Source organism: Notolepis coatsorum (genome assembly GCF_963971535.1).
Source record: "Notolepis coatsorum genome assembly, chromosome: 13".
NCBI classification, from domain to species: Eukaryota; Metazoa; Chordata; class Actinopteri; order Aulopiformes; family Paralepididae; genus Notolepis; species Notolepis coatsorum.
Window position 1 is genome coordinate 118934616 of NC_140177.1, and position 21906 is coordinate 118956521.

The 21906-nt window shown below is 47.2% G+C and overlaps 1 protein-coding gene across 1 annotated transcript in view; it reads left to right on the forward strand.

Moving 5' to 3' along the window:
- Window positions 1-21906, forward strand: part of adcy8 (adenylate cyclase 8 (brain)) — a gene marked incomplete at both ends in the record, with an annotated part of 388672 nt that overhangs the window by 232184 nt on the left and 134582 nt on the right. Inside the window, 2 exon segments of the mRNA XM_084327783.1 lie at window positions 3708-3866; window positions 6374-6644. Coding sequence (XP_084183909.1) covers window positions 3708-3866; window positions 6374-6644 — 430 coding nt within the window.

Below are 21906 nucleotides of genomic sequence, written 5' to 3' on the forward strand. Positions count from 1 at the left end.
ACCCACGGTGGACTTCGCTGGCTTTACAATCACCATGACTGATGTGCGACCGTGCAGTCGCTACCTGGAGGCGATACACGACTTCCCACAACCACGTAATGTCACGGACATCAGGTCGTGGTTCGGGCTGGTCAACCAGGTGGCCTACGCCTTCAGTATGGCCAAGCGTATGCAGCCATTCCGGAAGCTCCTGAAGAGTGGAGAACGCTTCGAGTGGTCCGCGGAGTTGGAAGACATATTCCGTGAGTCAAAGGATGTGATCGTCGAAGAAATTGAGCGTGGTGTCCGCATTTTTGACAAAACCAGGCCAACATGTATCGCCACGGACTGGTCAAAGGAGGGCATTGGATTCTGGTTATTCCAGAAACATTGCCGATGTATGCCAGTCAGACCCTTCTGCTGCACTGATGGGTGGAAGATAACCCTGGTTGGCAGCAGATTCACGCATGCGGCGGAGTCCAGGTACGCGCCCATAGAGGGCGAGGCTCTTGCGGTCGCGGACGCATTGGACAAGGCATGCTACTTTGTGTTGGGATGCGAGGACTTGATTGTAGCTGTAGACCATAAGCCGCTGCTGAGACTCCTTGCAGACAGGGCGCTCGATGACATACCAAACCCACGCCTACGGAACCTCAAGGAGAAGACCTTGCGTTATCGTTTCCGCATTGTGCATGTCCCGGGCATGAGGAACAAGGCGGCGGACGCCATGTCACGTAGGCCGGTTGGCACCACACGGCCATCACTTATGGACCTTCCAGATGACAACGCCCACCTCCCACCCAGTACGCACACTGATGTACTGTCATTCCTACGCCAGACCGAGCCAGGGAATGACGACGACACTGAGGAGGATGACCTGGCATGGTGTGCTGCGGGCCTTGAATCATTGCGGTCAGTGACATGGGATCGTGTCAGGGAGGCCACCAGCAGCGATGGTGAGATGCGCACCCTGGAGGAAATGGCGACGGACGGCATCCCCGACTCAAAATTCGAGATGCCGACGACGATCCGTGACTTCCACCAGTACCGTGAGAACATCACATCAACTGATGGGGTGGTCTTGTACAAGGACAGGGTGATTATACCACTCTCTCTCCGCAGAGAAGTGCTGAGCGCCCTACACGCTGCCCACCAGGGCTTATCGATGATGACCGCCCGCGCAGAATCCTCTGTGTTCTGGCCAGGCATGTCGGCTGACATCACCGCCACTTGGAGGAACTGCGAGCACTGCCACCGGATGGCACCTACTGCCACCGGATGGCACCTTCACAGCCTGGAGCGCCGCCAACCCCGCCGATCCCAGTTGTTTACCCTTTTCAGGCGGTGTGTTCGGACTTCTTCATGCACAGGGGCGTGCACTACCTCGTGACGGTGGACCGGTACTCAAACTGGCCGATCATCTCGAAGGCGACGGGGGGCGCCGCCGGCCTCATAAATCACCTACGTCGGGCCTTCGTGACGTACGGGACGCCAGAAGAGCTCACATCAGACGGGGGCCCAGAGTTCACCTCCACCGAGACCAGGTCATTTCTATACAGATGGGGCGTACACCACCGCCTCTCATCTGTGGCCTTCCCCCACAGCAACTGCCGCGCTGAGATTGGGGTAAAGACAATGAAACGCCTTATCACTGACAACACCGGCCCAAAGGGGGAGCTTGACACAGATGCTGTGCAGAGAGCGATCCTGCAATATCGTAACACACCTGACCCTGACACGAAAATATCTCCGGCAATGTGTGTCTTCGGCCGCCCGATACGTGACTTCATCCCGGTTGTACCTGGGAAGTACAGACCACACGAGACCTGGCGTGAGACACTGACGGCAAGGGAGGAGGCTCTCCGCAAACGCCACATCCGCACAACGGATGCCTGGGCAGAGCACACAAAACGCCTCCCGCCACTCATGGTAGGGGACATGGTCCGTGTACAGAACCAGACAGGGCCCTACCCCAACAAATGGGACAGGACTGGCAGTGTTGTGGAGGTACGCCAGCATGACCAATACGTGGTCAAGATCGACGGTTCGGGCAGAGTCACACTTCGGAACAGGAGGTTCCTGCGCAGGTTCAGCCCTGTTCGCAACAACCTTCCACCTCCTCGATCAATTTACGACGACCTGGCGGCCCGTGTCACCGTACCACCAGCACTCGTTGTCACACCACGTCTGCCTGACCCCAACTGCGACCTTGTGTCCCCCACATCGCCACCGGTACTCACGTTGGCGAGCCAACCCCGGCGCGGGACGCCGCCTGCTTCGCACACGGTCCTTCAGGCGTCACCACCGGCCCCTTTGGACCCGGGAGCCGATCCCCCACCGGGGCCCACTGTGTCGTCCCCTGCACCTAGGGCGGACTTACGCCGATCCACCAGGGCGACCAGAGTGCCTGCCTGGCACAGGGACTATTCCATGGGCTAGTCACATAATGGACACATGATTTATAGTCACATAGCCTGGGTGTGGGTTACACAGGTATTTGTCCACGTTTTTGTGTGTTTGTTTATTATTATTTCTCAGCCTTTACACAGTATGTTAAAGACTCTGGGGGAGATAGAGAATATCTAGACAGCGCCTCTATAACAGACGGTCCTGCACAGTAGCGCAGCGACCGGAACAGGAAGTTGAGACGCTACTTGTAAATACACCTGCAGTCGTCCGAGACTTGTTTGTATATTGTTTTCTTCTTTATTAAACTGGATGGAACAAATGGAATATCGTTCTTATTTAATAATAATAATAATAATAATAATAATAATAATAATAATAATAATAATAATAATAATAATAATAATAATAATAATAATAATAATAATAATAATAATAATAATAATAATAATAATAATAATAATAATAATGCTTTTAATGTATAAGGTGCCTTTCAGGACACTAAAAAGAAAAGTCCACAAATCGGTGAATGAAAAAATTATAGGATCAAATGAAAACTACTACTTACTAAAAATGGATGTTTAAAAGTACTAAAAACCAACAAAAAATACCAAACATTAACAAACATTCAGCACAGACAATGAGGATGCTGCCATAAAAAAATAAAAGAAATTCAAAAAAATGAAATGAGAAATTATTATGTAAAAAGTCTACTAAAAACTTTTTTGGGGTGGGCTCACTGATATGCATGAAATTGTCAGCGTCCTTATGACTATAAATAACGTTTGATAATATTTCCAGAATTCTATTTTGCATATTAAGATTAATTCATACATTCAATCAATGCTGGCAAGCCACAGTGTTTGAGGGTGTTTTTATTCCCCAAATTTGCAGGGACAGAGGTATAAAATATCCCCAGAATTTCCAATACAATTACTCTTGTCTGCTATTTGAACCACATCTTTAAAACTAAACATTTCACTTGCCAAACATCAACATCCATCCCAAAACATTATAAAATATGAAATGGTGGTGTACTTAACAAACTTCAATTTATGGGACATATCAAAAAAGTATTTATTTGAATTTGAAGCATGGAAAAGCGTTATCTTTCATGTATGAGATCATTGAAGTTGCCTGAGCATTTCATAAAATGCCCAGTAGTTTGAAGAAGGTATCGTGCGGATGCTCTTTTAATTCAGTCTAAAAAATGTCCTATGGAAATGGGTCACCGGGGGGTAAACTATGCCTCAATAATAACAACAATAATAATTTTCTAAATATCCGACCATGATTGAAGTCCTCTTCTTACTTCCTTTCAGATATGTAAGATCTCGTACGAAGCACGACATCGACATGCGAATCGGGATCCACTCTGGTTCGGTCCTGTGTGGCGTGCTGGGACTGAGAAAGTGGCAGTTTGATGTCTGGTCCTGGGATGTGGACATCGCCAACAAACTGGAGTCTGGAGGGATTCCCGGGTGAGTCGACCAATGGGCATGTCTGGACTTTTTACCCTCTGGCCAATAGCTGGAGGCGTTGTACTGTAACATGGCATCAGGGATGAAAGAAATCACTGACTTAACCCTTTCAGATTAAAGGGGAACTCCACTCTTGTATTTATAGAAAAGTTGCTTTCCTACAGAGTAAAATGAGCGCAGAGAGTGGGAAGCTGAGAGAGAGATGATCGAAGTATAAGGAAACTCCATTGTTGTAGTCCTTCAAAGTTATTATCTTTATTTATTGAACATATATAACTAATGTAATTATTAGGTCAATTTAAAGGGAATTACCTCAATTTGAGAAACAAAACAAATTCATTCAAATGCATGAATAGAAGCTGACAGTTCCATTCATTGTGCTAAGCTATAGGCTAACGTGCAGCCAAATAGCTTTCTACTGAATGCACAGAGAGGAAACTGGTATCTATCTTATTGTCTCTCTCCGGAAAAGACGGTAAGCTAATTTCCCAAAATGTTGGCATGTTCCTTTCAAAACTGAGTTTTAATTATATTTTGATATTTCTCTTGAGGTTTCTCCTACAGGAGGTATCCTTCCTGTCCACCCCTGCTGTTGGCACTGTGAGAATAACCCACTCTGTTATCCCTGGAACCCAATCAGGAAATGACTGCCCTTTTTGTTGAGGATTTTTCCATGTGCCAAATAGCCCCTTTGAAACCCTTTTATTCAAATTGGATGACAAACTAAGTGGCAAAGCCCGTCTGTCTCCGTCTGTAATATGGGGGAACAAACAAGTTTGAATGGGATGTCTACTGAATGACCTATCTTGCCAGTTTTAAATCAGTTTGCCGACATCTGTAGCACACTTTCATGGGTTTATTATAATCAGTGTTGTGGGTAACATGTAATTTAATCACATGACTTTTTTAAGACAGTAATGACTGGATTAGGGCCGTAGTATTACTATGGAAATCTATCGCAGTAAAAAGCAAGGCTCCTGCTTCCACTAAAACCCCAGGGTTAAGCCTGAACCTCGCAAACCCTAAAATCTAGCTTTGTAGTACAGTATACCCCCCATGGTCTGAACAGTTGTACAACCAGTGTTGGGAAAGTTCACTTTCTACATGAACTAGTTCAGTTCACAGTTCACAATTTTTTAAATGAACTAGTTCAGTTCATAGTTCATAATTCAAAAATGTGAACTAAAGTTCATGGGTTCAAAAATGAACTAATTTAGTTCTTTTTAGTTCTTTTTTGATTTTTTTTTTTTTATAGATTTTTCACGTACAGTTACTTACATTACAAAAACACACATTGGGACAAATAGGGGGGGGTCATCCAGTTCATCTCTATGCCATCATCCACACCATAAGCAAGCAAAAACAAAACAAAAAGAAAAACAAGCAAAAAGGAAAGCAAACCAAGACAGGCACTGTACAGTATTGCACTTGCCTCAAGCCCATTCACATGTAGACGTATATATTTATTTTTTCCTATCCTAGGTCTGTCCATACAATGGGGCACTGGGCATTTAGAAGGATCCGAGAAATTTCAGCAGGAAAATAGTCTAATAGTGGGGCCCACACCTCCTGAAAGGAAGCGTCGTTGCCTCTATGCATTGCACAGTGTCTTTCATGGGGTAGCACACCGAAGATCTCTCTATACCACATTTGTAAAAATGGAGGCTTATCCTTAATCCAGTTTATCAGAATACATTTCCGGGCTGCAAGTAGAAGTTTATCAAATAGTTTGAATTTTAAAGGGTGTCACCCCTCCTACCATGTGTTTTATTTGGTTGTATATCTGTCAGTGTGAAAGACATCTAGAATTGTACTACTGTATAGATGAACACTGACAAAGCCCAAAACTGGAATGTAAATGTTTGTCCTTTCATCATTGCCATTTAGTTGCTGGTTGTGATTGTTCAGTGTGGAAATTGAGCAGTTTATGACAGCCTAAACTGGCAGTAGTTTATCCTGCTTTTCAAAGGTTTCAACCTCTGGGACTGGAAACTGGTTTGTAATTGTATTCTTGGGGAAGCGTAACCAATGATATTGCTATGTTTAGCAACCCTTTACATTGAAAGTAATTTAAGCTTACATTAAAATGATACATTAAATAACCAATACAAACTTAAAGGAACACGCCAACATTATGGGAAATACACTTACCGTCTTCTCCAGAGTCAGACAAGAAGATAGATACCAATTTCCTTTCTGCATTCAGTAGATATCTATCCAGCTGCAAGCTAGCCTAACTTAGCACAAATGCATAGAAGCGGATATGGCCCAGCTAGCCTAGTTGTTGGCCAAACTCTACCTAGGTTTTAAGCTAGGCTAGCAGTCCATATCCGCTTCCATTAATTTCCCATAATGTCAGTGTATTCCTTTATAATAGACAGTATGTTGGTCAACCAGGCTAGAGCACTATCTGATGTGCACTGATCCCGACACCGGACACTGCCTCAATATGATGGATAGTAAAAACGTTTGACGAAACCGTAACTAATCTGCATACTGTTCTCTAGGCGTATCCATATCTCCAAGGCGGCCTTGGACTGCCTGAACGGTGACTACGAGGTGGAAGAGGGCCACGGCAAGGACCGCAACGACTTCCTGCGCCGCCACAACATCGAGACGTACCTGATCAAGCAGCCGGAGGACAGCCTGCTCACACTGCCGGAGGACATCATGAAGGAGGCGGCCAGCTCGGGCGACCGCCGTGCCAGCAGCGCCACCTTCAACGAGGGCTCTTGGAGCCCGGAGCTGCCCTTCGACAACATTGTGGGCAAGCAGAACGTAAGTCCCGGCCCGCTTCGTGAGTTGGACTGTGCTCTGTGTGCTATTGTCCACCCGCCCCCCCTGATGGGATATTCTTTCTCAGTGCAAATGTGTGTTTTTATAAGTCTTGCCTATTGCCTGTGAATGAGTGGACGACTGAATCAAGAGAATCAAGAATCAAGAGGTTTATTTGTCACATACATACCAGGGCCTGCTTCTAAAGCAGCCTGATTGTGTGTGACCCACTTATGGGTCTGTGTCATTTAGTGTGTGTGTGTGTGTGTGTGTGTGTGTGTGTGTGTGTGTGTGTGTGTGTGTGTGTGTGTGTGTGTGTGTGTGTGTGTGTGTGTGTGTGTGTGTGTGTGTGTGTGTGTGTGTGTGTGTGTGTGTGTGTGTGTGTGTGTGTGTGTGTGTGTGTGTGCGTGCGTGCGTGCGTGCGTGCGTGCGTGCGGGTGTGTGTGTGTGTGTGTGTGTGTGTGTGTGTGTGTGTGTGTGTGTGTGTGTGTGTGTGTGTGTGTGTGTGTGTGTGTGTGTGTGTGTGTGTGTGTGTGTGTGTGCGTGCGTGCGTGCGTGCGTGTGGGTGTGGGTGTGTGTGTATGTCCGTCCACTAATATGCATACAAGTGCAGGGCGGGTGGGCGGTTAGGTGGCGTAGCGGAGATTGCGTTCGTCACCAACCCCGGAGCTGTGAGCTGGATTCGCCTGTTCGAATCCAACTCACAGCTCCGGGGTTGTCACCAGCTTGGCTGGCCGTTCACACTAATACAATTGGCTGTATTAGAGGGTGGGAGAAGCTGGCGGGGTGGGTCCGGGTCGTTGTAAACAGCGACTCCTACAGTTCGGTCGGGGCGCCTGCTAAGCGCGGATAGGACCTGAGTGGGATAGTGTGATCCTTCCACACGCTACGCCCTCTCAGGGAGGATCCGCGCTGCCAGATGAAAAGAAGCGGTTGATTGGCTGGACGTGTGTCGGAGGAAGCACGTGATAGCCTCCACTCTCCCAGATGATCTGACTGTGGGGGGTAAGTGCGCAGCGACCAGGAAGGGGATTGGGAATTGGCAAAAAAAAGTGCAGGGCGGGTTAACAAGAGGGACATTAGTTCTTAATTTTATAATTGGGTAAAGGATTGAGCTAAACTGTAGCTAGATGTCAAATTAGAACAAGAAGGACAGGGTCAATAATTTTCTCATCACACCACTTGTCTACTGCTTTTCTCTTCTTTTTTTTCTACTATTGATGCAGGGAAAGGGTGAAATATCAAAATGGTTTCAGCTTATTATCGGTAGCTGTTTACATGAAGTGTACACTTGTTGTCCAGTATGCTGTTATCCAGTATCCAGTATTATATATTTTCTTTTGATCACAAATTATTATAATGCTGTATTGTGCTGTACGTCTTTTCATCATCTGCATCTTGTGTTCATTGCTCCACCAGTGTTTACACACCATAGTACATGTTGACATGTTGTTGGCGTCAGCGGCGGGACCAGCGCTACACAAACTGGTGCGCCAGATCAGAACGGTGGCCAAACATGCTCAGAGTTTCAGGCTATTATGTCACAGGTCACGTGAATCTAGTGTTGTAGAAGTAGAAGAAGTACAAGTCTTTATTTGTCATCAGATTAACACACACACACGCGCGCAATGGGCGATCCACAGGAACACACACACACTTGAGTCACTGACGAATGTTCTCTGCACCTCCCATCCAGGCCCGGACTGGCCATCGGGAGCACCGGGAGTTTTCCCGGTGGCCTGGCCTGCACAGATACAAAAAAATAAAGAATTATATAAAAAAAAAAATTATAATATTTTTTTTATTCTAATTCTAATTTTTTTTGCCAGGCCATTGTTTCTAGTTGTGGCGGCGGCGCGGCGCGATAGTTAGATAACCTAGGTGGATGGGGAACAACCAGGATTTCACTGTCTGCGACAGAGTTGGAGAACTATCTGACTCTCTCCCTCGGATCACACACACACAATGGAGCCGTGCTGCCGCTTGTGATTGGTGGAGGCGGGACCAGGCGATACAACTGATTGACAGTGGAGGCAGCGAATGGAATGGCAGATGGCACTCTGCAGAATACTGTAACAGCCAGGCAGTGAGCCAGGTCGTTTTGTAATAATGAAAGGTCTGTTATTTAATGTTTGTGTAAAGGGCTATTTTAACTGTTGATGGGTAGTGCATCAGTAAAGTGAATATGGTATTGTGCTCTTGCTCTGTTTGAATAGGTGGAGAGAGTGGTTAACTGTATTATAATAGTAAATAGAAAGATATGTTGTGCTCTTGCTTTTTTCTTTTTGAAGGTGGAGAGAGTAGCATTGCTAGTGCCACAACAGTTTTATTTGAGGTTCATAACAGTACATTGTACTAAGCAATTGTTGGCTCATTAGTTTGTGATTCACATGCACTCAAATTCACCAGAATGCAGGAAATGAAGTCTTTGTAACAAAAAAAATCCTGGTGGGGGACCCCCAGACCCCCCTCTTAAAAAGTGGCCTGACTGGGGCTATATTCCGCGCTATATCTCCCGGTATGAATTATTTCCCCAGTCCGGCCCTGCTCCCATCCCATCGTCCTTCCCCCCAAGGGCAGCCGGGAGCAGACAAGGGCTGCAGCGAGCACCGCGCCCGGGGACCAATCCAAGTGCTCCTGTCCGTCTTTGTCAGGGACGCGACAGCATTAGCGATCTGTTGTGCATGTTTTTCCATTGGGTTTATCTTATCGGGAGGGGAAACCCTTGCGAGCATGGGGAGAACATGCAAACTCCACACAGAAAGGCCCGGGAGATACCCCACCTGAGTAACTGGCAACATGGCAACCTGGTCCCCAAGCGTGAATCAAACCCAGGATCTTCTAGCTGTGAGGCGACAGTGTTAACCACTACACCACCGTGCCGCTAGTGTTGCCCGAGGCATCGGATCTAGCACCAAAACACAGCTCTTTTAGAGAGAAAGCTATCAGCTCTGTGTGTGTGCTGAGTGGGAGGAGGCAGGGCTGTTGGACAGTGTTTGGACAGACTTTATTAACAGATTTCAGAATGGGTACAATACAGTACAGCTCAATACAAAACAACGGCTAAGAGGATGGAGACCAGAAAAATACTTTCGTCTTGTTTACATCAGGGTCCCCCATTTTCAATTCATCAGGACATTTATGACATACAAGACATACAGATATACAGAACTGTGTAGTAAAAAAATGATCATAAAAAATATATACATCCGAAGGGGAAGAAACTGTACATTGGTAAGGAACAGATAGGCTCTGTTCTAGGTCTTGCCATATTTAACAAGCTAACAGTGACAAGACCTGCAAACTGTTTTCAAGGCGAGAGGAGAGCTGAGGAGCAGTCAGCACTGTGACGGGAGGAGGCGGGGCTGTTGGGCAGCAGTGTGTGTGTGGTGTGTACTGTAGGCAGTGGTGTGTGTGTGTGTGTGTGTGTGTGTGTGTGTGTGTGTGTGTGTGTGTGTGTGTGTGTGTGTGTGTGTGTGTGTGTGTGTGTGTGTGTGTGTGTGTGTGTGTGTGTGTGTGTGTGTGTGTGTGTGTGTGTGTGTGTGTGTGTGTGTGTGTGTGTGTGTGTGTGTGTCACTGTTGGAGGCAGTGGTGTAAGAGGTACAGAGTTCCTTTACCGTTTTCAGATGCACGATATATCGGCCGCCGATATAATATCGGCCGATATGGCAGTTTTTTTACACATCGGTATCGGTCCGATATCAAGATAGGGCCGATATTAAAAAAAAAAAAAAAAATTATATATTTTTTTTCTTTTTACATGTTTTGGCCTTAAATAGTTTCAAAATATCAGTCATTTCTGAAAATAAGTTACAAAAGTAAAAAAAATTATGTGTTTTGGAAAATAGCTCTTTATTTGATTATCATAAAAAAGTGTTTTCTATACAGAGATATCGACATCGGTAAATATCGGTATCGGCCAGAACAGCAATATTAATATCGATTATCGGTATCTGCCACAATTTTCACATCGGTGCATCACTAACAGTGTAGATGGTCTTCAAGTTTCAAGTTTCTTTCTTTATTAGTTGTCATACAGAAATACAGAATACTTTGCATGAAATGCTTCTTTCTGTTTTGCTCCTGAGAGTGTGCTAGATAATAAAAAGATAGTATAAAATAAGTATGATATAAGTATAAAATAGAAAGTCAAGTACGTAAACAAGTGTAAACAACAAAAAAGTGTCTAAAGTGGTAAAGTGGGTGCTACAGTGTGTTGTTTATTTAAAGTGAGTGTGTGCGTGTGGATGTGTGTGCTGTGGGTGTATTGATGGTTTGATATTGTTCATTGTTCATTAAGCATCATGATGGCCAAGGGATAGAAGCTCCTTCTGAGTCTCTCTATGCTTGCCATGAGACTCCGGTATCGCTTGCCTGACCACAGCAGTTCAAAGAGGCAGTTGTTTGGGTGGCTGGGGACTTTGATTATTCTCTTAGCCTTACCCATGCAGCGCTTGTTGTAAATGTCTTGGAGAGTGGGAAGCACACCTCCAATTGTGCGTTCGGCTGAACGGGCCACTCTCTGTAGTCTGCTACGGTCTTGTGCAGTGCTATTCCCAAACCAGGAGGTGATATTGCCAGTCAGGATGCTCTCTATTGTGCATGAGTAGAAGTTCTTGAGGATCTTCTGACTCACTTGGAACTTCCTTAGGCGCCTAAGGAAGTAGAGGCGTTGTCGTGCCTTCTTGCAATGTACAGTCCGTTATTAATTATTTGGTTGAAAATATGCCTCCTGATTAAAGCTGCTAACAATATTTATCCTCTCAGATGGTAAAATGGCTACAGATCCTAGTTGCGACAGCCAGTAGTTGCCTACAATAGCCTAATTGCTCTATGATCATAGTTAATTAAATCACATCAGACATGATCTATGATCTTCTGTATCAAAACGGACCAACAATTAAAAATATAAATCCCTGACCAGCTATAATGTATCCTAGTTTTTAAGATGCTAAGCATCTCTATGACCATTACCATCACTGACTCACTCACTGTAGCAGCTAGACGGTATTATGACGCAGTATTATCTACTTGCTGCTATTCATCTCGCATTTGCACCCAGGTTAGCTGTGTAAAGGAGGCTTAAAACGACAGATCTCATCATACTCCAATAACATAATGTGGTTCTTATGCCATCCTCAGCCTCCACTGTACTCACCCATTGTTGCATGATACATATTAACACAAATGTTCATCTTCCCCTGCAGATAGACACACAAACACACACACACACACACACACAAAGGCATTTTCTCATGCTCATTCGCACCCCCCCCCCCCCCCCCCCCCCCCAGCGCATACACAACAAGCATGTTTGTCACACTACATAACAGAACAGGGATAGTAAAGATGGATATTATTCAGGCCACATTGTGATTCACGGGCTGCTTTCAGGGGTGTTTGTAGTCGTCATCTGCTGCCGGCTGTTCAGCATCTCTGTGCTGCCGGGTGCTTTGTTGACTCTCTGATTCACAGAGAGAGTTAGATTACACCACCTGCTCACGCTTGCCCTAGTTCTATGCAGCATTGTATGCCTACTTACCATAATGTAAAAGCCCCCATATCCAGATGTTTTCAGACCATTTAAATGTGTGGTAGTCTATATACAGACATTTTATACTTGTTTGATCTCTGGATGGGATTTTTACTATAGATACTATAGGTATAGGTACTATAGATGTGTATGTAGAGTATTGTATGTATATATTTAATAATACATCCACAGAGCTTTTAGAAAAGTGTGGAGTCAAATAAATGATTGAATAATTAATTGATAATTTAAAAGATTTTGGCGGGTCCAAAATGAAATGTTGTTGTTTACATGTTGCATACATGTATTCCCTCCACTACACTTATATATATTTTTTTTTGTATTATTTTTGGTGATGTTTAATATTGTGAATTATGGATTGGGTGGTAAAATGTCAAATGTCAATTGTTTATCAGCTTGATCTCAAATTAAAAATGTGAGATAAATCTATAATTTACAGTAATTGAATAAAAAAATGTCAAATATATATATTTTATCAATAAATAGTTTTTTCTCAAATACATACATTTGACATACAATTTGTATGCAATTTTACGGTACCTTTTCATGTCCAATGATATTATCAAAGTCAGTGGAGAAACGGGACAGGAAAAAGCTATGTACTTTCTATCAACGGTTGTGACATCCATTGTGTTTCCATCCTGGTCCAGCCGATCTCCGTTTGTCACCAGCTGTTTGTCATCCTTCATTACCCCCCAGCTGGTGTCTGTCTGTAATTGCTCCCTTGGGTATTTATGCTGTCTGCCCCAGTTAGTCAATGTCGAATTGTTTGTTTGTCCTGTTTGTTCATGTCCTGTCTCTTAATGTTAGTAATTTGTTTTGCTACCAGTTTCAGTTAGACAGCCAGCCTGCCAACCTTCTCTGTCGGTTTGTGTTCATTCCTGCCTGAAAGCCTTCAGTGAAGCCTGTTTGATTTCCACACATTCAACCTGTCTCTGCCTCTGTCCAAACAAGACCAGTGATGCCACAGATTACTTGTGAAAGTAATCTGATTACTGATTACTGATTACTCCTTTAAAAAGTAATCTAGTTACTTTACTGATTACTTGATTATCAGAGTAACTTAGTTACTTTGAAAGTAACTAGGTTACGAAGTCGTCGTCGTCGTCCCTGCTGCTGCCACAACATAAGAATGACAACAGGTTTTTTTTTAAACGCTTAATTGAAAGTGCATGAATTGTTTTTAACTTGTTTCTCTGCACATAACGTAAATTGTTAAACTAGTGCTTCAGCTTCTGTACCATCAAGTATGGTGAAGCAACAGTCTCTGATGCTCACAGCATTAGACAGCCAGCCAGTGGTTTTACAAAACCAGTGTATAACACCTAACAAATGCACGCTGAACTATTCAATTATATCAACTGTAACTATTCAATTGGTTTTATAAATGTATCTCTATAAACATACAATCAGTCTCTCTTTAACATGTAAATTAACTGTAAATCTGGCAAATAAGAGCTTTTGCTCTGCCACCATCAAATATACATGAATCAAAAGGGAAAGCAACAATCTCTCCTGACTGTTGAGCAGCAACGAGTGGTTTCACAAAACAAAAACGCTGAATAACACCACATGTAGGAAAAAAATGTCATACAATCAGTCTCTCTTGTCTTTAACCTGTAAATGAACAGCATTTGGCAAATAAGAGCGTTTGCTTTGCCACCATCATATATATGAAGCAAAAGGGAAAGCAACAATCTCTCCTAACTGTTTAGCAGCAACGAGTACACAGTACATTTTGCAGAGTAAATTTGGAAGGTGGAACATACCTGCACTATGGCATCTGGAAGGCCTGCAGTCATCTTGGAGAGGGTGTCCTTCAGAGCGAGGGTCTTCTGCATCAGCACTTCAAGTGTGGGTAGTAAAGTTCCATAAGGACAGTCACCTTGTCAAATGTCCAGTGCTACAGTCAGAGGCTTCATGGTGGTGCAGTACTCATGCAGGAACTGGTATTCTGTATCTTTGAAGCAAGTGACTCCCACCAACAGTGTTCAGAGGTAACATTTATTCTATGACATATGTATCTCCCGACCATTCTCTTCAGCTCTTGCTCACTTACGGGTGTTTTTTTTTATTGAAATCCAGCTTTTGCTGTTTTGGCAGGTGGACCTCTGAGTCCTGTAGAAGTCGAAGCTTCGGCTTCGGGTTTTTTTCTATCTGTTTGGTCGTGCTGTGTTGTGATTACAGATGCTTTCAATGCAATTGGATGTGCTGTTCTTAGCGGTAGACAGTATTTTGTTTCCTCCGCATAGTAGTGACTGAACTTCCGGTGCAAGAAATTAAGCGTTACCAGCGTGAGCATCTCCCTGCTCGCTATGTTTAGGTCAGCCTGATAATAATAACAGCCACCGCCCACCAGCATGGTACAACACGTGAGGTTGCGTTCTCAGACACGCTTTGAAAATGTGACATGTGACGTCACTCCCAATGCAAGAAAAACAGCTCAACATTTATTTTTGACTGTCGAAAACAAAAGAAAATACTGCATTCTGCCTGCATTATGAGATAGTAACGAAATAGTAACGCACAGCCACTTGGACAAGTAACTGCAATCAGATTACTGGCTTGTAAAGATTAACGCGTTAGATTGTACCAATATGGTGTAGAACAGGGCTATTCAACTGGCTGCCCGCGGGCCAGATCCGGCCCGCGGGATGATTCTGACCGGCCCGCCAAAGATTACATGATAATATTTTTTTTTTTTTTTTTTTTTTTTTTACTTTTTTCTTTTCATGTCAACGTTAACACGCACAATTGAGCCAAAAGTCACTCAATTAATGACATATTTCATTGATAAATTGAGGGAAAACTTTGCAAGTCGATTTGATGAATTTGACATGTCCAGAGAATTGATGCATTTTGTGTTATGGTTTGTAACCGACCCCAATCGCACAACACAAGACAGGTATGGTGGTTTGCCAAGAAACAGATATTTATTGTGAACAGGGAAAGAGGGCACTGTCCCTTTAAGGGAGAAAACACAAAGCACTGGAAACACAAGAGGGGAAGGTAAAGTGCCTTTAAGAGGCGGGCAGGAAAGGGGAACACTATGGGAAAGTAAGGGAACGCCTAAGGGAAGGTTAAGGGAACGCCTTGGGACAGAGGAACTAGAGACTAGGTAAACCAGGGACAAGGATAACTAGGGAGAGAGGACTAGGGACTAGGAGAGCTAGGGATAGAGGACTAGGGACTAGGATAACTAGGGATAGAGGACTAGGGACTAGGAGAACTAGGGAAAGAGGACTAGGGACTAGGAGAACTAGGGATAGAGGACTAGATGGAACTAGAAAGGGAGAACTTGGGACCAGGAACTAGGTGGAACTAGAAAGGGGAGAACTAGGGAACAGGAACTAGGTGGAACTAGAAAGGGGAGAACTAGGGAACAGGAACTAGGTGGAACTAGAAAGGGAGAACTTGGGACCAGGAACTAGGTGGAACTAGAAGGGGACTGAGGCCCGCGGAGGCGGGCTGGGGAACAGGGAGGAACTGGGAGGACTGGTGGAAATCATCTGGGCCGCTCTGCAGGACAGAGGAGATAGTTAATGCACAAAAGGGAAAAAACAGAGCAGGTGCAGAACAGTCCAAATAACAAAGTGAACAAAGTAATAATATCTTCGTGTGACAAACACACAGGGGGAGATGTAAAGTCCAAAAATACTATTCTAAGTGAGAACCAAAAAACAGAGGCATTACGCTGGGAGATGAAATGTCCAAACTAACTAACAGAGGCAATACGCTGGGAGATGAAATGTCCAAACTAACTAACAGAGGCAATACGCTGGGAGAGTGACATCACAATCAAAACTCACCCAGGCGTATGCGTAAAGGTACAGGAACAGCAGCGGGAACGGGGGCAAGAGGCATTACGCTGAGTGAGTGACATCACAATCAAAACTCACCCAGGCGTATGCGTAAAGGTAAAGGGGCAGCAGCGGGAACGGGGGCAAGGGCACTACGCTGAGTGAGTGACATCACAATCAAAACTCACCCAGGCGTATGCGTAAAGGTACAGGGACAGCAGCGGGAACGGGGGCAAGGGCACTACGCTGAGTGAGTGACATCACAATCAAAACTCACCCAGGCGTATGCGTAAAGGTACAGGGACAGCAGCGGGAACGGGGGCAAGGGCACTGGGTGCTGGCTGTCCGAGCCGAGGAACAGAGTGCTGGAACAGTGGCGGTGGCGAGGATGTCGTCCACCGGATAGCCGCTGTCGGAGCCGAGGAACAGGGTGCTGGAACAGCGGCGGTGACGAGGATGTCGTCCACCGGGTAGCCGTTGTCGGAGCCGAGGAACAGAGTGCGCGCCACACCTTGGTGTGCGCGTCGGAACAGTGGCGGTGGCGAGGGCGTCGTCCACCGGGTAGCCGCTGTCGGAGCCGAGGAACTGAGTGGCGCGCCACACCTTGGTGTGCGCGTCGGAACAGAGAGACGCATCGGGGTGCGTCTGAACAGTGGCGGTGGCGAGGGCGTCGTCCACCGGGTAGCCGCTGTCGGAGCCGAGGAACTGAGTGGCGCGCCACACCTTGGTGTGCGCGTCGGAACAGAGAGACGCATCGGGGTGCGTCTGCGAGGAGGAGTGTGCCAAGCTCGAAGGTCTGGAAGATGCGCGTTGCGCGCTGGTCTGGAGAGCGTGCCAAGCTCGAGCGTCCTTGGAAGATGCGCGTTGCGCGCTGGTCTGGAGAGCGTGCCAAGCTCGAGGGTTCTTGGAAGATGCGCGTTGCGCGCTGGTCTGGAGAGCGTGCCAAGCTCGAGCGTCCTTGGAAGATGCGCGTTGCGCGCTGGTCTGGAGAGCGTGCCAAGCTCGAGCGTCCTTGGAAGATGCGCGTTGCGCGCTGAGGACTGGAGAGCGTCTGCGCTGGTCTGGATGTGCGTCAGGACGAACAGCTGCGCGGGGGTCTGCAGTGGAACGCTGGGGTGCCTCCCGTGGAAGTACAGGGAGCGCAGACCAGTCTCCCCCACAGGCAACGGCGACAGCTGGCGAAGGCTGGAGCAAACATCTCGACGCCGGAGAATGGAACAGCATAGGCAGACAGAGGATCTCCCGAAAGAGTCTAGATGTTTAGAGAATATGACTCGGCAAGTATACAACACGACCCCACGCCAAAACGAGGGGAAGCGCCCTGGTATTTAAAGCCCACAGGGGGACTAATTAGCCTGCCACCACAGGTGCGAGAGATAATAGAATATCAAACAGGTGTGGCCACTAAGGGTAAGGAACGAGAGGGTGGGGGCTAGAGAGAGTGAGTAGGGAATTCCTAACAGTAGGCTTAAAGAAGACAGAGAATAGGGAATTCCTAACAGTAGGCTTAAAGAAGACAGAGAAAAGGTAGTGAGCAGCGGGCAAAACCTCACAGTATCCCCCCCTCCAACAGGAGCCACCCGGCGACCCAAAACAAATACAGACAGAGTGGCAGGGGGCAAAACAAGAGGTACTGGCCAAGCCAGCAGGGGAAGCCACCACAAGAGTGGGGCTAGCAAAAAAAACAGGGTCGCCGAGGGGCAACTAGGGTAGCAGAGGGGCAACTGGGGGAACTGGTCTAGAGGAACTGGTCTAGAGGAACTGGGTCTAGAGAACTGAGGGGCAAGCAGGGTAGCAAAGGGGTAACCATGGAAGCACCGGGAAAGGGCTAGCAGAGGGAAGGTTAGCTGCCAGGGCACTGATAGCTACAGGGCCTATGCTAGCTGTACTGCTACATCAACATAGAGGCTGCGCAAGCTGCCGGAGCCAGGCTAGCAGAGGGAAAGGGTAGCTGCCAGGGCACTGATAGCTACAGGGCCTATGCTAGCCGTACTGCTACATCAACATAGAGGCTGCGCTAGCTGCCGGAGCTAGGCTGGCAGACAGGGCTGGACCAGCATGAGAGCACAAGCTAGCTGGAAGGACAGTCCTAGCTGTGTGAGAAAAACTGACCTTGCTAGCTGAAAGGGCAGTCCTAGCAGTGGGATAAACTACACAAAAAGGTGGAGGCCATGCAGAGGGACCGGGTTAGCTGCTTGGGCCTGGCTAGCTACAGGGCCCATGCCAGCTGCAAGGCTGCATTAACATATAGGCTGTGCCAACAGCCGGGGCCAAGCTAGCAGACCGGGGCCATGCAGAGGGAAACTGGGTAAGCTGCCAGGGCATGGCTAGCTACAGGGCCCATGCCAGCAGCAAGGGCTGCATAAACATAGAGGCTGTGCTAGCAGACAGGGGCTCTGCTGAGGGACTAGGTTAGCCGCCAGGGCATGGCTAGCTACAGGGGGGTCAAACAGGGCAAAAACGGGAAGCAAACAGGGGAGCTAACAGGGCTAACAGGGGAGCTAAACCGGGCTAACAAGGAAGCCAACAGGGCTAACAGGGGAGCTAGAGGGGAACAAGAAAAAAAAAGGCAAACTCAACATACACAGTCTGTGCTGGCTGGGGTCGTAGACTTGGTGGGGTCGTACTGTTATGGTTTGTAACCGACCCCAATCGCACAACACAAGACAGGTATGGTGGTTTGCCAAGAAACAGATATTTATTGTGAACAGGGAAAGAGGGCACTGTCCCTTTAAGGGAGAAAACACAAAGCACTGGAAACACAAGAGGGGAAGGTAAAGTGCCTTTAAGAGGCGGGCAGGAAAGGGGAACACTATGGGAAAGTAAGGGAACGCCTAAGGGAAGGTTAAGGGAACGCCTTGGGACAGAGGAACTAGAGACTAGGTAAACCAGGGACAAGGAGAACTAGGGAGAGAGGACTAGGGACTAGGAGAGCTAGGGATAGAGGACTAGGGACTAGGAGAACTAGGGATAGAGGACTAGGGACTAGGAGAACTAGGGAAAGAGGACTAGGGACTAGGAGAACTAGGGATAGAGGACTAGATGGAACTAGAAAGGGAGAACTTGGGACCAGGAACTAGGTGGAACTAGAAAGGGGAGAACTAGGGAACAGGAACTAGGTGGAACTAAAAAGGGGAGAACTAGGGAACAGGAACTAGGTGGAACTAGAAAGGGAGAACTTGGGACCAGGAACTAGGTGGAACTAGAAGGGGACTGAGGCCCGCGGAGGCGGGCTGGGGAACAGGGAGGAACTGGGAGGACTGGTGGAAATCATCTGGGCCGCTCTGCAGGACAGAGGAGATAGTTAATGCACAAAAGGGAAAAAACAGAGCAGGTGCAGAACAGTCCAAATAACAAAGTGAACAAAGTAATAATATCTTCGTGTGACAAACACACAGGGGGAGATGTAAAGTCCAAAAATACTATTCTAAGTGAGAACCAAAAAACAGAGGCATTACGCTGGGAGATGAAATGTCCAAACTAACTAACAGAGGCAATACGCTGGGAGATGAAATGTCCAAACTAACTAACAGAGGCAATACGCTGGGAGAGTGACATCACAATCAAAACTCACCCAGGCGTATGCGTAAAGGTACAGGAACAGCAGCGGGAACGGGGGCAAGAGGCATTACGCTGAGTGAGTGACATCACAATCAAAACTCACCCAGGCGTATGCGTAAAGGTAAAGGGGCAGCAGCGGGAACGGGGGCAAGGGCACTACGCTGAGTGAGTGACATCACAATCAAAACTCACCCAGGCGTATGCGTAAAGGTACAGGGACAGCAGCGGGAACGGGGGCAAGGGCACTACGCTGAGTGAGTGACATCACAATCAAAACTCACCCAGGCGTATGCGTAAAGGTACAGGGACAGCAGCGGGAACGGGGGCAAGGGCACTGGGTGCTGGCTGTCCGAGCCGAGGAACAGAGTGCTGGAACAGTGGCGGTGGCGAGGATGTCGTCCACCGGATAGCCGCTGTCGGAGCCGAGGAACAGGGTGCTGGAACAGCGGCGGTGACGAGGATGTCGTCCACCGGGTAGCCGCTGTCGGAGCCGAGGAACAGAGTGTGCGCCACACCTTGGTGTGCGCGTCGGAACAGTGGCGGTGGCGAGGGCGTCGTCCACCGGGTAGCCGCTGTCGGAGCCGAGGAACTGAGTGGCGCGCCACACCTTGGTGTGCGCGTCGGAACAGAGAGACGCATCGGGGTGCGTCTGAACAGTGGCGGTGGCGAGGGCGTCGTCCACCGGGTAGCCGCTGTCGGAGCCGAGGAACTGAGTGGCGCGCCACACCTTGGTGTGCGCGTCGGAACAGAGAGACGCATCGGGGTGCGTCTGCGAGGAGGAGTGTGCCAAGCTCGAAGGTCTGGAAGATGCGCGTTGCGCGCTGGTCTGGAGAGCGTGCCAAGCTCGAGCGTCCTTGGAAGATGCGCGTTGCGCGCTGGTCTGGAGAGCGTGCCAAGCTCGAGGGTTCTTGGAAGATGCGCGTTGCGTGCTGGTCTGGAGAGCGTGCCAAGCTCGAGCGTCCTTGGAAGATGCGCGTTGCGCGCTGGTCTGGAGAGCGTGCCAAGCTCGAGCGTCCTTGGAAGATGCGCGTTGCGCGCTGAGGACTGGAGAGCGTCTGCGCTGGTCTGGATGTGCGTCAGGACGAACAGCTGCGCGGGGGTCTGCAGTGGAACGCTGGGGTGCCTCCCGTGGAAGTACAGGGAGCGCAGACCAGTCTCCCCCACAGGCAACGGCGACAGCTGGCGAAGGCTGGAGCAAACATCTCGACGCCGGAGAATGGAACAGCATAGGCAGACAGAGGATCTCCCGAAAGAGTCTAGATGTTTAGAGAATATGACTCGGCAAGTATACAACACGACCCCACGCCAAAACGAGGGGAAGCGCCCTGGTATTTAAAGCCCACAGGGGGACTAATTAGCCTGCCACCACAGGTGCGAGAGATAATAGAATATCAAACAGGTGTGGCCACTAAGGGTAAGGAACGAGAGGGTGGGGGCTAGAGAGAGTGAGTAGGGAATTCCTAACAGTAGGCTTAAAGAAGACAGAGAATAGGGAATTCCTAACAGTAGGCTTAAAGAAGACAGAGAAAAGGTAGTGAGCAGCGGGCAAAACCTCACATTTTGTGAGCAACCCATTTGCCAATGTAGCTGCTATTTCCACAAAAGGACAAGAGTTCCTTGCATCACTTCACATTGATGAAGGTCTCCTGCAACTTGACATAATTGACATGCAAGCATCATCTGCTCTGAAGCAGGCACTTGAGAATGAATCCACCACAACATTTTGGATAAAGTGTATTCATGTCAAGACATTCCCCAAAATAAAAACGCTGGCAATATCTGTGCTAACAATGTTTGGCTCAACATACACCTGTGAATCCAGTTTCTCTCACATGAATGCCATTAAAACAAGCAACGTGCCTCCTTGACAAATGAGCATTTGCATCACTGTTTGCGGGTAGCCCTCACTTCCTATGAACCCTCTTTCTCTGCCATTGCCCAGTCAAAGAAGTGCAATCGCTCTCATTAGATGTGTGTATGTAGGCTAGGCCTGTCTGCCCCCCACCCCCCTGATGTTTGAGAGTTAAGAGTGGACAATAAGTGCTAATAAGATGCTGTGATTTGCTGTTGTTGCACAGACATGAAGCACTTTTTCATAAGCTCAGCTGCACTATAAATGTGTTTTTTTGTTCAAGTGTTGATGTTAGAATGTTCAGATGCACATCATGCACTTGTTTGTTTTTTATTTTATTTTTATATTGAAATGTTGAAGAGGAGATGTTGCAGTTGTTGCACAGTCATAAATGAAGCACTTTCTGCAGGAGATGTTGCAGATGTGGCACATAAATGAAGCACTTTTTTTGAAAAGTATACTACTTTTGCAATGTAGTTAAATAAAAGTTGTGAAAATGTG